At 40.4% G+C, this 17,382-nt stretch overlaps 1 protein-coding gene across 23 annotated transcripts in view; it reads right to left on the bottom strand.

The window, feature by feature from the left end:
- The window catches only part of ANKS1B (ankyrin repeat and sterile alpha motif domain containing 1B), a 318,652-nt gene that overhangs the window by 18,278 nt on the left and 282,992 nt on the right, over positions 1-17,382 (bottom strand). For 14 of the 23 annotated variants that reach the window (XM_083400485.1, XM_083400505.1, XM_083400503.1 and 11 more), the window contains 3 exons: positions 14,642-14,749; positions 10,844-11,023; positions 2,339-2,413 (listed from right to left, as the gene is read on the bottom strand). In XM_083400485.1, coding sequence (XP_083256611.1) covers positions 2,339-2,413; positions 10,844-11,023; positions 14,642-14,749 — 363 coding nt within the window. The remainder of the gene's footprint in view (positions 1-2,338; positions 2,414-10,843; positions 11,024-14,641; positions 14,750-17,382) is intronic. The other 9 variants (XM_083400502.1, XM_083400487.1, XM_083400488.1 and 6 more) reach the window with 2 other exon arrangements.

Genomic DNA, 17,382 nt, shown 5'->3' on the forward strand with positions numbered 1-17,382 from the left:
CAGTTTTATTTTCCATTTATTTAAGTAATCTTATTAATATCACTCAAAGAAATGTGATTACACTCTGAGATTACACTTTATTCCATCTGAAGGCTCAACTTGTCAAGACTATTGTTAAGATGACAGAATGCTTGGTATCTGCTTGTTTTAAAGCTCTGGACAGTACGTTTTAGCAAAATAAGTATTTGCTTTTGTATGAAGATTTATTCTGAGTATAAAAACTTTAGGATGTAGAACAGTAACAAATGCCCAAAACAGAGCTGGCATAGAATCTTCCTATATATATCCCACTGTCAAACAATGTCCATGATCCAGAGCCCTTTGTGTTCTTGTTCCCAATGTAAATTCATACTTCTCCACTCTAGGATACATTGTTACAAATGAACATGGAACCCTTTAATTTCGCAGTTTTACAGATTTTATACTTTTCAGAATTTACAAAAAATGTCCAGACTAGCTGTTCTCAGTCCAATAGCTAAAAAGTGGAACCTACAGCTGAAATGAGAAAATGTTCAGCAATCTGGATCAAGGTCTTACAAAAACCATAGTGACTTTAAACAGGTAAAATTATGATTTTGGTGGCAGAGGCTGCAAGTATGGAATCTAAACAAAATAAAACTGAGACGTAAGTATAAGTAAGTACAGAAAGCTAATTGCAGTCAAATATATGTCTACCACATAAGTATTGTTTTCCAAATCTATGTTATGATCCAGCTAAATGGGAGAACTCTTATGTCCCAGTTATTTAATTGGGGGTATTTAAGTACCTTGGAAGCCGAATTCCTTGGCTCCCGAACAATTGAAACCTGGAAGTGAGTGTTGGGAAAAGGTGAGTTTTGGAACAATTTTCAGAAGCTGAACGTTCGGCGCAACATCTGCGGCTTCTCATTGGCTGCAGGATGCTCCTGCAGCCAGTCAGTAAGCCACACTTTGGTTTTTGAATGGTTCTGGGAGTCGAATGGACTCCCGAAATGCATTCTGTTCGAAAACCAAGGTACGACTGTACAAACTTTAACTATAATTAAAATTAGTGAGCTGCAGAAGTGCTTACGTTTGGTGGATCATTCTCACTGTAAATATTAATAGTGGCACATAGAAATTAAATAGGTGAAGCTCCTGTTATTGCAGCATTCTGCCATTGTTGAAAATGCATTTTAATGTATCATTAATTTTAAAAAGAACCACTGATTGCACACATGCTCTTACATGTATGTATATGTGCAGCTGTCATTTGTTTCACAATGGGTCATTTAAGCTTCAAGTTGTTCCTTTATTTGTTTTATTGGTTTGTGAAAAAACTCATAATTCAAATTAATCTGTTGTTATCAACATATTTAAGTATTTCTGCTGGGTTCCTTAAAGGACCTGTGACCTTCTTCTGCCTCCCTCTAATAGCTGGGAAGATGCAGGCATAGGAATCAGTTCAGATGGCATTCCTCATGCCTCACAGCTAAGTAACAAAATACCAAAATGCTCTTAGTTGTACATACTATTAAATATTATATAACAAGTATTATACTATTAGTAATAATAGAACTGTCAGAACTGACAGCACATAGGTGGGTGGAAGGTGCAGATACTGCTGCAGTTCTTACAGCATTTCTGGTCCCCTGCTTCTAGGCATTTTTCTCCCTTTTGCAGCAAAGGTGAACTCTGACTATAGTTTTTTTAATTGTGACACAATATAAATGATGGAGAAATTGTCTGCTCTGCACATGCGCTAGGAAGGAATAGCATGTATAACATGCACTGAAGTAGCACATTAAGACAGTCATAAGGCTGATATTCAAGATACAGTTTATGATATGAGCGCATTGCTTCAAGGGACTTCCTGTATCTAAAAGAAGTGCAGATTGTTTAGACATGCTACAAGATACCATTCATGAAGAACACATTGAAATGATGAGCTAGTACATCTTTAAAAAAGGGAGAAGCAGCCCCAAGAAACTAGAAGGATCCTTCCTGGTCACTGAAAACAGAAGGCACAAAACCGAGTAAAATTGCAGAATGTATGCAATTTACTCCCATCCTTGTCTTTGAAGGCTAACAAAGACAAAGCACCCAGAGCAGAAGTTAAACTATAGATGAGGTCACTTCTTTTTTTTAAAAAACTGACCTTTGGCGCTGAAAAAATTGTATCCTGCTACACAAAAGCCAACAAGTTTATTGCACACTATGAAAACAAAATGTAAAAACACATACGTACAATCCTGGAAATAACTGGATGCTACACATTGCTTTTTGAAGTCTGAAAAGCATGGCACCTGTATAAAGTATTAACAACACCAAGGCAACACAATGAACATCAATACAGTGACAATTTATTGAAGTATCTTACATTATGAACCTGATGGACTGCTGTGTAAGGATATCCTGCATTCTGGCTGGTCCAAATTTCACAGACAGAAGACTGCTAATATAAACAGAAAACTACATCTCATCTTGTAAATAGTAAAGCACCACCAACACCCCCAAGCCCAGGAAGAAAAAGTATTGCAGGTGGGGGCATGAACACAATTGCAAGATTTTGTTTAAAAGAAGAGAGCGTTTCAAATTGACAGCAGCTGTTAAAGCCCTCTAACATATTTGCTGACAAAACATATTTTGGGCTTATAGAAAGAAAACACAGCTCAAGGATTTCAGATTGAATTTTGGACCTATTCAGGATAATAAAACAATTATATGATTATGAAATAGAACTTAATAGCAGAAAGGGGGAAAGTGTTCAATCATATCTTAGCCTTTGATTTGCATTCTACAGCTGAAAAGGGTTTTTCAATGGAGATTTACTTTGGGGAGAAAAGGCTAAAACAAACAAATACTGAGCATAATCAAATGTGCTGCTGCAGAGCAATAACAACTAACGTCAGTGGTATTTGTGGGTAACATTGTAAAGGTATTTGAAAGGCCTTAATTATTTGAAAGATACTAGCTACAGTCAACCAAGGCTGCATGATGCACAGTCTCCAAACATGTCCATGCGGTAAGCCAGAAAGAGAGATAGCAGAGCTCAGTAGATTGGACCAATATCTTTAAAATGCAATTAGAAAAGAACAAATTCATAGCTGTAAAATGGAGTAACAACGCACTATCTCATTCCAACCGTCATATGGAATGCAGGATGCTAAATACATGTTGTGTTTGGAGAGAAAGCAAGATGCACATTACAACAATACAGAAAAAGGAAAAGAAAATCAGATTCATATCATCTGACAGCAGAACATCGTATACATTTCCTTATTTGGACACCACAAGCAAATCCAATATAATAGCTCATAGTAGCCAAGCAACTAAAATAAGCACCAAATAGAGTAGCTACCCGGAGTCTCCTGAGAATGCAACAATGAAAGGCTTTAAACAGCTGAGAAATGCAACTACAATCTCTGGAGTAGCTAGCAATTAATACATCAATAGCTTAACCACAGTATGCAGAGCATAGCCAGCAGTTAAGACAAGCAGCAGGAATTTAATATCAGTGTCTAAATAAAGCCTGCATTCAAACAGAAACAGCTTCCTGCAAGAAAATCACGATTGTGCTCATGTTTCCCTTAGTGAAATATGGATGCCTCACACTGACTGACAAGCTGTGTCACTGCTGAAATTCAAAGGACTGGTAGTAGAGGCTGCCTCTCTCTAAACTGACCAGAAAGTGTTCCTACAATTCAATCCTAGAAACCCACACTATAGCAAATAAGTGATTATGAGGGGGTATGGTATCCACTGTGGCAGCACACTGTCACAACCAGTTGCATTGCGCTTCCTGTCTAAATCAGATCAATAGTAATTGAATATAGTACTTTGGCTACTGAAACTGAAATCATGTATGTGTTAACCCATTTGAAGGATGTCAGACCATGTGGTGGTTGCTTCCTCAGTAGGTTTTGCACAAAGTATTAGCAAAAATGTCAAGAATTACCTGAGCTGCAAATTGGACAAAGGTTAAAAATAGACTACTGCAGACATACTTTGGAGTATGTACATACTTTGGAGAATTAGATGGTGTGCTAGAGGCAAACTGTTACCAATGCAATCTGACCCCATTCCACTGGAGGACAGTCTACTGATATCAGTCTACTGGAGGGTGGTCCTGCTAGCACACTGGCCAGAATGTAAAGAAGTCCAGCATAGCTAATGTTGAGTTCCTTTGGTCTGGGTAGAGGAACACTCTTGTGAGGTACTAAAGCTGATTAACTAGATAGCTATGAGACTTTGTGAAGGGAGAAAGGAATGGTTGTGGGATGAGTTGGGTGTCAAAGCTGTGCAGTATAGCTTCAGCCTTGACCAGAAGGAGTGCTGAAGAACTAAGCAAAAGTGCTTGTAAATTGTAGATTGGAATTGGGTGAAGGTAGCATGTTAGCACATTCCAGAGGTCCCATGCTTACTGAATACAGGATGGGAATCATTGTCTTGTTCATCCATGGTAATGGAGAACAGCCCTTATACACAGCAGCTTACTTTGCCTACTATGCCTAGGCCTCTGCTTAGCTGTCATTTATGGGCAAAACAAAATGGAAATCATTTGAGCCAAGGTACTAAGGAACACACATAAAGGAACAGAACTGTGCTTTCTTGCCACTACTATTTTCTACCTAAAAGGCCATGCTCTCTTCTTCTATCAGTCCAGATGTGCTTATGCAACATTTGCACAGAGAGGAGCCCAGGCAGCTGTGTTGGCACAAAGAAAATGGACTTTGCATGCCTCAGAGTATCCTCCTGCCAAAAGGTTGCCTTTCAAAAGGTTACCTACAGAAGTCAGTAGTTATCTCTTTTAAAAAACAAATGAATATATTTGAAGCATTCCTAAAGACCTAGCAGAGTTATGAAGATAATTTATTCTGACTACATTAATGCCTAAGGCTTATTTTACTCATTAACTAGCTCCATGTCTGTTAATGTTTCAATGGACAGGAAACAGAGAAATGGCATGGCAGAAAATCCAAACTGTATGAATGAAAATGGTTTTAATATAAAGGTCGCTTGTCCTTTCTGCAACCTGGGGCAGTTTAAATGAACATGTGTTGAGGTGGCCTTGCATAGCAGTTCCATGAATACATTTGTATTTGGCTTGTTTTTCCTGTCAAAATATGGCAGGAAAGCAGGATTGGAGCTGTGACAGGCAGGGAGTACTGTTTAGCCCTTTTGCTGTTATCCCAGTGAAAATGTGCCTGCTCCCCTGCAGCAATTTGCCTGGGAGGAAAACTTTGGAGCCAATGGAGCTTTTGCCTCCCAGACAAATAGCTGTATGTGCTATTTTCATTGAGGCTGTGGTGTGGGAGAGTTAACTTCCGCCCCATGTTCCCAGGTCCTGATCCAGGTTAGGCACTCTACAACTGTTACTTTGATACTAAAGGAAAAATTGGTATGTTTAATATATTGACAAATTCATCACCATTCTGTTATGGCCCTCACAACTCCTCTGCAGCGTGAGGCACAAACTTTATATATAGTGACAACTCCTGCATTTCCCCACAGGGGAGATGGCCAGTTTCTCTTTGCAAGCTCCCATGAAGGCATAATAGAAGTAGCACTTCTTCATCTGGGAAGCAGCAGACACCTACAGTTAACCTGCTGCAGTTCTTAAAAGATGAAGTGATAATTGGGTGTAATTCATCCTGAAAACACATATAAAGAATTGAAGTAAATGGTTTATTATGCTGAAGAGCTATCACAGAGAAGAGTAGACCAAATATCACTAATACAGTGGTACCTCATGTTACGTACCGTCTCCCTTACAAATGTTGCGGGTTACACGTTCCGCTAACCTGGAAGTAGATGCCCCTTGTTGAGACTTTTGCCCAGGGATGTGAGCGGAAGTCGCGCTCCAGTGGCGCAGCAGCAGCGGAGGCGCCATTAACGAAAGCACGCCTCATGTTACGAGCAGTTTCCTGATACAAATGGACCTCCAGAATGGATTAAGTACGTAACAACAGGTACCACTGTAATACTAATACTAACTCTTGCCATCTGGGAATCTGTTTTGCTTTCCAGCTCCTTTTCACTTGCAACCTGAGTGTAACAGTTCTGTGAGAATCTGATGAACTGGAGCTGGGTGCTGAGGCTTCTAGAGGTCTTTGAACACTATAGTATGACGGATCATTAAACCTATCCTGGTGAATCTCAATGTTTTACAGGAGTCTGAAGAATCCATTTATGTGAGGAAATGGTAAATAGATGCTATGGAACTATCCCAGCAAGTATCAGCAAGTATTTAAAAAGAGTAGCATTCCATGCCAAACAATAATGAGGTTATTGTCAGATTGTGTCAGTTGTGTTCCATCCCCATGAGATAGAGAGGAAAGCCCAAACAAATAAACTTTAAGGAAATTTTCTCCACTATCAGCTGCTGCTTCAGTTTGGTGTTTTTGGAAGGATGTGATCTTCTGCGGTTCAAACTGACAACTAAGATAGCCATTAAAATAAAAGATCCTGTAAATTATAAAGAAGCCTTCCTTTCTAGACTGCTAAAGCAATGGGGGGGGGGACCACATCATTATTCTTGTGCATTTTAGTATAGTGAATAACACCCATGCCTACACCCTGACACCTTCAAGAGGCAAAGACATAGTGTAGTATTCAACCAAATTTAGACCCAATGAAATTAATGAACATAACCATGTTAGGCCCATTCATTTCAGTGGGTCCACTCTGAGTAAAACTCACTCCTGTAAGATGCACTTTGGTTATAAAAAGTGCCTTTTAAGGATACTAGACTACATCTTTCTTGGGCCCAAATGTTCACATCCATGATATGAAAGGCCTGTGGCTGCTCCAGTCATTTCAAGACTCACAACACATCATTGTATGTGATGAAAAAAGAACAGAAAGATGGCTACATTTGCCTGAATCTAGTTTCTTCCTCACACTTCATTCACCAAGATGGAATTCTCTATTTGAACAAGTTTGCCCTAAGGTTGAGATGAGCTGGTACATGCAGACAGCCCTAAAACTATTGCAAACTGCTTTCAAATTAATTTCCATCTAGCTGAACAAAAGTTGTGCTTTTTTCAGGGGCAATTGCTTCAGGTTCCTGCTGTCAGTTACTGTGGGGGTTTTTCAGCCCTGTCTAATCTTTTAAAAAAGTCAGTCTTGGTGCTCATCTCTCAAAGCAGGATTTATCCTAGCGATTTCAGTTCTAATGTGCCAAACATGCACAGTGAAATGAAAACTTCTGCTGACTAACCACTTCCTTTTTTGCTAATAATGTCACTTTAACCTTCTCAACCTTAACAGCCTTTCATCTTCGGAATGAATCTAGAACAGGTGGCTGATATGTCAAACGTCTATGGTCAAGTACCCTCCCTTGGAAAAGAGTATAAACAATTTCAACAATCAGAGGTTGAAAATAAGTGTCCAAATTGTATAGAGTAGGAAATCAGTTCAAAAAATACTCCAAGCAGAGTTAGACACATCAAATTTGTCCAGATCTTCTGAAAATGTTACCAGAATTTGGGGCTGTGTACACGTTACTGACTTATATCACAGCTAGGTCATTCTTTTTCTCAAGAGGGATCAAAGCTACTTTTTTGGGGGCAGGGGGGACATATCAAAATACACTATTTCCTAAGAAACGTCAGGATAGATATGGATTGTGGCTCAGATGTGTACACTACTTCCCAAGCCAGCAATGGGAATACACTGGATGCAGATTAAACAGGAGTGTGCACACAGCCTGGGTCAATAGGCATGCCTACAGGAAGGGTCAGGACAGAGTGAATTTGCATAATTATAAAGAGATCACATATTAAATACAAATGTAAATGGAAGCCCACCAGACTTCTAAAGAAATGTTAATGGGCTGTGACATGCATTTTATGGACAAAATCAGTGGAACTGCTTTGAAGGAAGTAGGCTGAGTATATTATGGAATTATAACCTCAGTTTCATCCTTGCATGTTTATCATATCATGTATGAGAGAGATAATTCAAGAATGAAATTGAGACAACTTCTAGAAAGGAAATTTATATATCTTTGGGGAGTTTTATATTTTCAAATATGCAGAAATGAGAGAAAGACTTGAAGAGGGTATAAGGGACTAGAAGCGGCAACAGAGAAGGATGAGATACTCAGTGACACGATGTGCATATATCAAGCTACTCAGTGACAATAAATCTGGCATTGCCTATTGCGACATTCAATCTTTGCGACCTGCAGAAATGTTCTTTTATACTAAGTGGTGTTTTGTTACTCTGCTTTTCTTTATCAAAGCTATCTTGCATACCAAGGAGGACTCCCAAATTCCTTCCAATAATAGGTTAGCAGAAAACCTAATTCAGCTGTTTAAAACCACATATTAACATTTGTATTTAAATGTTCAACTGAGCAAATAGAACTTATCAGCTGCCCTTGGATTTTTCAAGAGGGAACCACACTTTTCCTTTTTATGTTGCTGTTAGATTTTTAAAAGATTGCAATATGGGCATTAAACATCCCCCCTTGTCCAGGTTGAACTGCTGATATAATCAATCTGTACTTATGGCTATGCCAGGCACTTGGATGCCTCTATCAGGGCAGAATGCCTGCTCAGTGGAGTGAAACTTTCATGTCACTAACATGCTTTGTGAACTCAACTGGCCTTCCATCTGTTTTGGGTGCAGTTCAGAGTTTGGTCTCTGATGCGTACAGTGAAGCATTACAACATGGTTTATGATCTGGCCTTAAGTCCTGTGCACCATCAAAGAACAGCACATATCACCCACAGCACTTTCACTGATTGAAGTTCAACGATGCTGACTTTTAGAATGAAATATGGCATATCTTTTTGGTCAAGCATATGCTATATTTAAGGTAGACAGTGGATTATTCATTTGTGGTAGAATGTATTGAGGGTAAGTGGCATTCCATTTTTAAAGGGTGCTGAATGTGGTTGTGGTGGTGGGACTTAATTGTGGCCTTCAGATTCTATTGGACTCCAGTTTCCATCAGCCCCAACCAGCATGCTCCATGGTCACGGTGATGGGAGATATACACCAAAGGCCATAGGTTAGTCACTTCTGGTTTAGTGTAATGTCCGCAGCATTATTATGGTGTTCATTAAGTAAAGACAGGAAATATTTCAATAGCCCCAACATAAAATATCTAAATATACAATACAGTGGTACCTTGGGTTACAAACTCAATTTGTTCCAGGGGTCCGTTCTTAACCTGAAACTGTTCTTAATCTAAGGTACTACTTTAGCTAATGGGGCCTCCTGCTGCCGCCATGCCGTCACCGTGCGATTTCCTTTCTCAACCTGGTGCAAAGTTCTTAACCCAAGGTACTACTTCCAGGTTAGTGGAGTTTGTAACTTGAAGTGTTTGTAACCCAAGGTGTTTGTAACCCGAGGTAGCACTGTACTCAAAAGCCGTTTTAAGAATGATTGAAATCTAATTGTAAAAATAACAGTTTCAGCAAATCCCTTGAATTGCTATAATGTCAGCAAAAATCAAAACCAAATGTGAGCACACAGCATCCAATTTCTGTCAAAAAGCTATGAAATGTATTTCTGTCAAAATCTGAATAAGAAAAAATATCCATAATTAGATGGGGAGACAAAGTGGCTTCATTTGCAGCTTACATAGAATTATCCCTTGTGGGGCCAAAAATAAGAAATGGGCCATTATTGATGAGAGTGATTTTCAGAGATAATAAACAAGCAACTTTCAGAAATTCCTTAATAAGCATGGAATAAAATTACTGAAGGGCAATACTAACTACTAAAACTAGGTATCATAAGTACATTAGCAGCCACTCAACTACAAGGTGGCTTTTGCCCTTGGTTTATGATGGATGCTAAGGCATCAGTTACATAGGCCTGACTTTGAAGCTTGCTAAATTTGTGTTGAACTATTAAATTCTTAATGCCTTACTTAAACCATTTGCTGAACAAGATTCCCAGTCAGGTTTCCATCAAGACACCTTAATTTAAAAAATCCTAAGGATAGGTTAGATTCTGCAATAAATGAATGCACCCAATAGCTTTCAGTTGCAGGGAAATATTTCCAGACTGGATCTGCTGCTTTTTGGTAAGTTCCAGATTTTTTCAAAAAAAACGTAAGAAGAAGAAGAAGAAGAAGAGTTTGGATTTGATATCCCGCCTTTCACTCCCTTTAAGGAGTCTCAAAGCGGCTAACATTCTCCTTTCCCTTCCTCCCCCACAACAAACACTCTGTGAGGTGAGTGGGGCTGAGAGACTTCAGAGAAGTGTGACTGGCCCAAGGTCACCCAGCAGCTGCATGTGGAGGAGTGGAGACGGGAACCCGGTTACCCAGATTACGAGACTACCGCTCTTAACCACTACACCACACTGGCAATATGATTCCACTTAACACTAAATGCAGGGAAATAATTGTGAGAATACACCCTGGAAGATCTATAAGAATTGTTGCTGCTAAGGAATTTGACTTTAGCTGCCTTTCATTTAAAAAAGCAATGTGTTCAACATTGTTTCTACAACCAAATCCTAGCAATAAGGCATCTTGCTGGTATCATTCACTCTTAGGAGACAAAAAAATACCAGTCATTAAAACCTTAGCTTCTTCAAACACAAACATAATATTTTGATTTCACATCTCAATGCTATTCATATCTCCCAGGCCTGTTAGCATACAAATAAACTAGTTTACAGAATATAAAGTCTCTCTAGAGCATAGATTTTAAAATGTATGTTTATAGAGCCAGATAAAAGAGTTAGAAAATAAATGCAAACCAATTTAGTTGAGGAATAGCATACGGTTCCAAAACATACTAACATTCACAAAAAGATATACTCTTATTCTTAAAGGTACACCTTCTCAAATTTTAAAGAAGTGAACATACAACCCTAATTATATTAAATTTTAACAGGAAAGGTTTTCCAACATTACCTGTGCCATCTGTCTCTCCAGTTTTGACCGAGGAATATCATCAAAATAGCTGTCATTTCTTCTCCTCCTTGCATCCCCCTGCATGATAATGTGTGGAACGTCCAGGGAGCCACCAGTAGTGTAAGTGCTTTGGCTGAGTGAGGGAGACAACTGAGGAGGAGTGTGGTTACCGCTGGGTTCCTGCACATAATTAGAGAAAATAACAGCATGAAATAAACAGACTTTCCTGCACTGAAGCTAAAAGTGTATGAACTGCAGCTACAAGAGCTAGTAACACAGTGTCTCAAGTGTGGGACATATATATAATGTATATACCATTTATGTATATGGTGCTTTACAGGTATAAGGTATGACAGGTTCCTACATCAATAGATCACACTCTAAAATAGAGAAAAAGAACAAAGTTGGGGCAATGGAAGAATATAAATATTTGGTTTCGTTACATTAAGGCATAGTATATAGGGATATGATCCTGGAAATGCTGAATTTTGAGGAGGGACTTACGGGCTTTAAGGAAGGTAGTCACACAGAACCATTTGGGGAGGCAGTTCTAGGCATGAGGGGCAGGAAGGGAAAATGGCTGGAATTATTTCAGATGGCAGGAGACCTTTGGACAACTGAGGGTAGAAGAGCTGGACAAGTGACAGGAAAGAGTGTGGCAGGACATAAGCATGGAGAGATAAGGAGGGGCAAGAAAACTCTTGTTCATCCCCATATCTTGCCTTGATTATGGCAGTCTTATTCTCTCTGGCCTGTTGTCTCATCTTAGTTGACTCTCATCCATTCTGCACTCTGCCGACAGAATTATATTTTATTGTTTTAAATGTGCCTGCTGTTTTTGTGTTTTTAACTGATTATTTTTAAGTGTGTGTGTGTGTGTGCGCGTGCGTGCGTGTAAGGTAAAGGACCCCTGGATGTACACACACACACACACAACAGACTGTTGTGTAAAGGGTGATTAATAAATTATTATTAATAATTTGTGATGTCAGGTGTGAGGCAGGTAAAGGTGTGCCTGCCTTTAATTTGAAGTCCCTTTGAAGCGATATCAATACAAAATGCTTGTACATGGACTTCAAAGGCAAGCCCCTTTCAAGTTGTCACCTGACATAATAATGACAACAGGCAATTGATAGGTGGGCAGCCTCACCCAACTGTTAAAAAGTTAGCCCATGGAACTGGGGGTGGAGGAATGAAAGATACAACCCATCAGCCAGGTCCAGTCTCCCACCCCTGATTGACACACAAGAGAATAGTATCAGCAGGCTTAGAGGGAGGAAAATGCTTGCTGAAGTACAACCCCCCCCACAACCCCCCCACAACCCTTTAGGAAAAATAATTTCCCTAAAATAGCCCAATGAGTTGGGCTGTTCAGTGGGTACAGAATGCTGACCTACTATTGAGAAGGGGAGAAAACATGGAAAGCTGGAAAACATGGAGTCTCTTGAAAAAGAACATGGCTGGCTTGAACCCTAGAGCACTCCACATTGCCACATTTTACTGAACAGCTCACTTGTTTTTACCCATTTCCCTTTTCTGTTCTCAAGTTTCTGTTCTCTTCTGATGTTCACTTAAATAACAGCTATATGCTTCATTCCTAAAAACTGAAAGATGACACCTCTGTAAAAATATCTAGTCCTTTGCTTGGATCATAGCCTACAACCACTTCATGCTCCCTATTTATATTTTAGCATTCTTGAAGTACACTGTGCCAGGAAGCAGCAGCTAAAAATGCCCTGTATTTGAGCAATTCTCCAAAGGGAAAATACCATGAGCTCAGTGACACTTTCAGTAACACAGTCCTTCAAGCAGCTATAGTTTCTCTCCCAGAAGCCAGGTGTGATATGCCAGCAATGAGAGTGAGAGTGAGAGTGTCCATATGAATGTTTTCATAAGTGGAATTGAGTAAGGTGTCTGTGTGAGAGAAAAAGATAATTGCTTACAATTTACAATGCACTCCTCCCTTTCTCTATCTCAAAAGGGACAGTAATGAAAATTACATATGCATTCCTCCAAATTTCCATTAAAATATAGACAGTTCCTAGCAATATAGTAAGCAATTACAGTGCAAGAGGGGCGGGGAGCTGGGGGCACTGTTATACAGTGGTTCCTCTCCTTCCTCCTGGGCTGTGTTCAGAAAGTGGTGATGGGGGATGAGTGTTGAGACCCCTGGGCTCTCACTTGTGGGGTGCCTCAGGGTTCTGTCCTCTCCCCCATGCTTTTCAACATCTATATGCAGATGCTGGGAGAGATCATCAGGGGGTTTGGGCTGGGTGTTCATCAATATGCGGATAATACCCAGCTCTACCTCTCTTTCAAATCAGAACCAGTGACGGCGGTGAAGGTCCTGTGTGAGTGTCTGGAGGCGGTTGGAGGATGGATGGCAGCTAACAGATTGAGGCTGAATCCTGACAAGACCGAAGTACTGTTTTTGGGGAACAGGAGGTGGGCAGATGTTCTCTGGTCCTGAATGGGGTAACTGTGCCTCTGAAGGACCATGTGCGCAACCTGGGAGCCATTTTGGACTCGCAGCTGTCCATGGAGGCGCAGGTCAATTCTGTGTCCAGGGCAACTGCTTACCAGCTCCATCTGGTATGCAGGCTGAGACCCTATCTGCCCGCAGGCTGTCTCACCAGAGTGGTGCATGCTGTGGTTATCTCTTGCTTGGAATACTGCAATGCACTCTATGTAGGGCTACCTTTGAAGGTGACTTGGAAACTACAACTAATCCAGAATGCGGCAGCTAGACTGGTGACTGGGAGCGGCTGCCGAGACCACATAACACCAGTCTTGAAAGACCTACATTGGCTCCCAGTATATTTCCGAGCACAATCTAAAGTGTTTGTGCTGACCTTTAAAGCCCTAAATGGCCTTGGTCCAGTATACCTGAAGGAGCTTTTCCACCCCCATCGTTCTACTTGGACACTGAGGTCCAGCGCCGAGGGCCTTCTGGCGGTTCCCTCACTGACAGAAGCCAAGTTACAGGGAACCAGGCAGAGGGCCTTCTCAGTAGTGGTGCCCGCCCTGTGGAACGCCTTCCCATCAGATGTCCAAGAGAACAACTACCAGACTTTTAGAAGACATCTGAAGGCAGCCCTGTTTAGGGAAGCCTTTAATGTTTGATGGATTAGTGTATTTTAGTATTTTGTTGGAGGCCACCCAGAGTGGCTGGGGGGACCCGGTCAGATGGGCATGGTATAAATAATAAATTAGTAGTAGTAGTAGTAGTAGTAGTAGTAGTAGTAGTAGGATGCCTCCTTGATGTAGTTTCACCTTGCTTCAATGCTGTCTCTGGGGCAATTCAGTAGAGTTTGTTCAGTGAGTATGGATTATTCCTCAGGGTTTACTTCCAAAACCTTTCTCAGGAATGTGTATAGTCCCAAGGCAACAGAAGTTTAGGATCAGTTTTCCTTCTCCTAGATGGGCTACCTTCCCAGGTTGATGAGTTCCATCTGCCCCTCATTTCCCTCAACAGCACATGCTGAAACTGCCTTCTTGAGCATTGGACCTGCTATTGGTCTTGTCCACTCAAACTGCAGGAGTCTGTTTTTACATGCAGTGGATAGACGTGCCTAACTCACCTGACTCACTGAGGGTTTAAGACCCATAGACTACTCTCACCTAGTTTAGCCAGTCAAAGTTTCCTGGGGTGTGGCCACTGTCAGCTTCTAGGAGCCACAGGTGAGAGCTGAGTGCAGGGTGGGGAGCAAAGGTGGACAAACTACTCAAGAAGGAGCACGATGTGTCTCCCACCAAAGATACTGCCCCATGCCTAATATCATATTTTCTGGAACTTACCCTGAGCGTTATAGATCTTGGTGGTTTCTGAGGTGGATCTTCGTGAAGCCTGTCTCCCAGTGAGGCCAAAATGCGTTTTCGATGTCCAAGCAAACTGATTTTTAAAACCTGAAAAGTAAAAGGAACCTGATAAACAAACAATTTTTTAAAATAATGAATGACTGAAGAACCTGCCAAGAAAATGCAGCTATGTAACTATTCATCAGAATATTGTGCATGATGCTGAGGTGCAGAAAAGTAATGTGTGGAGAGGCATACAATGATACTATTAATAATAGAGAGTTTGGTTGGAAAGTAGGCTGGAAGGAATGCCAGAAAGAATCCAAAGTAGTGAGAGGTAATGCTACAGAACAAGCCAAAAGACCAGCAGTAGAGAGACATGCCATGTCAGAAGGGCAGAGGAGCAGGGAGGAGAGAGCAATAAACAGGGAAGATAGAGAATCACAAAAAGAACTCAAACGGAATGTAATAAAATACATAGAAAACTCCTGGTTTGTCTTGTTAGGGTTGAAGCAGGAAGGCAAGAAATGTTCCTTGCAAAGTACACTCCTTTTGACATACACACTATTTGCTGCTGTGGCCCTCTAGTCATAGCATCATTTGAGAACTTCAGGCTAGAGGAAAGAGACACTGGCCCCTACTTTCCACGGCAAGTCCATGTTTAGTCTCTTTCATCTAGCCAAGAGATGCAAAATTATTTGTGCAGATACATGCTCTTGCAGTGTTGTTTCTGCACCAACAAATCTCATCTAGTTCTAGAAGGAATAGTGGTGGTGGGGGGGGGGACCAGTTATCCAGGCCCCTTTCTTCAATAGGAACAATTTGGATGGGCTAAATATATATTGCCACTACTCTAAACTGTGAAACAGAGCTGACACAGTGCAAGTCACTGCTGGAAGTGTATTGTAGAAGAGTCTGGTGGTGGCATATGGTATCTAAATATCAGGCGGAATTTTAATCGACATCATTTGTTGCGTATTTGGTATGTTTTTATTGCCAATGCTCATCTGATATACATATTATTATCCAGAACACCAAACCACTTTAATTATGAAGGCAGATCATTCTATAGAGAAAATATCTGACACATTCACACCCGCCCCAGCAAGACAACTATGAATTACACTGTGCTGTCAATTTTTGGTGCTTATTCCTAAAACAATTTTTTTGCAGCTGTGCTGTGATAAATGATCTGCATTACACCACTTCTTTGTTACTAAAGAAAAACCCATTGTACAGGTTAAAGTTTAGTATAGTGCATCAATAAATTGTGTCCAATTTCACTAGTGAATGTGACATGCACTACTAAATACTACAACTCTATCTCTGCTTTTCAATTACAACTTGGTATACAATATTTTTAAAAATGGCATGTGTGCAAAAATTCTATCTGTAAATATATGTGTAGGCTAATATGCATTAGACTAAGTAATTGAATTACAGTGTTTAACTTCAGTAGATAGTGTTATAAATTGATACAATGCAATAATGATACTCTGTTGAAAGTTTCTTAAAGTTGACAGATGTGTGTATGGTGGGGAATGGAGCACACATAGTCTGACAAGTCTGTTAATTATTGCTGATACTGAAAAGCACACATTGTTCTAGTTAGGCTGGCATTAAGTTAGACTATTTTTCTGTCTGAAATTTCCCCCCTAAATTATATAGAAAACAAAAATACACTTTAAAAGAGACTGTCCTTTCATCATAATCCTGGCTCCACTACTTTGTGCATTCCCTGGATAACAAGAGCCACACATTAAAAATAAATAAAACAAACATCCACCAATACATGCGCATAGTACAACCTGACAAGTTAGACAAGGTGTGACCAATGTGGTGTTGGACTATAACTCCCATCATTCCTGATGATTGCCCATGCTGACTGCAGCTGATCTGGAGGGCACCCCATTGGCTTTCTAAGGAAATTATGGCAGTTGTTCTTTCTACAGCGAAAAGAGCTAGAGCTAATTCTGGAAGGCTGAATCACAGTCCAGTCTAAGAGCTGTTGTGCAACGGTTCCTTTCTGTGTCATTTGAGTCATGCCAAAAGTCCTGGATCACATGGGAGAACTGATGTGGTTCCTTCTTTCACCAGTCTGTTGCCCTCCTCAGAAACAGCTGCAATGCTGATATGGGAAGCTACATAGTGAACTCATCCCATGCGGTCCAAAGATTATGATAGTAAAGAAATAGCATGCATAAGAGCCATGTGCAGTAGCCCATAGTCAGTGCACTGACACCTTCTTGTTGCTGCTCTTGTTGCCTATAGCAGCCATTTCGTGCTGGCACCCATGACACTTTTACACACACACACAGCAAGCAATGTGTGCAGAGGGAGTTCCACAATTTAGGGGCCACCACAGAAAATTCGTAAAGCAATCATACAACTGGTTCAATGTATCTTTAAAACCTAAATTGGCATGTTCCAGTTCTACCACTTTAAGGATTTCAACAACACAGCATTTACTGGGGGGGAAAGCAAACATGCAACCACTGCAAAAGTTTAGAACTAAATACCAACATTAATTGTCCCAGTGGCATGAAATAGTTCTCTTGTATGTATATTACAAGGGGCTCGTATTTTAATAACTGACTCGGGGTGCTTCCACAGTAGCTGCAAATTTTTCTGGAATGAACTCAGTTTAATCCATTTACTCAGTTTTTATGAAAACAACAATTTGCATAACTGTTTGCATAATCAGTGCCACTTTGTTTAATCTTTGTAGTCAGCACAATTCC

This window comes from Podarcis tiliguerta (genome assembly GCF_965153285.1).
Source record: "Podarcis tiliguerta genome assembly, chromosome: 10".
Classification (NCBI taxonomy): domain Eukaryota; kingdom Metazoa; phylum Chordata; class Lepidosauria; order Squamata; family Lacertidae; genus Podarcis; species Podarcis tiliguerta.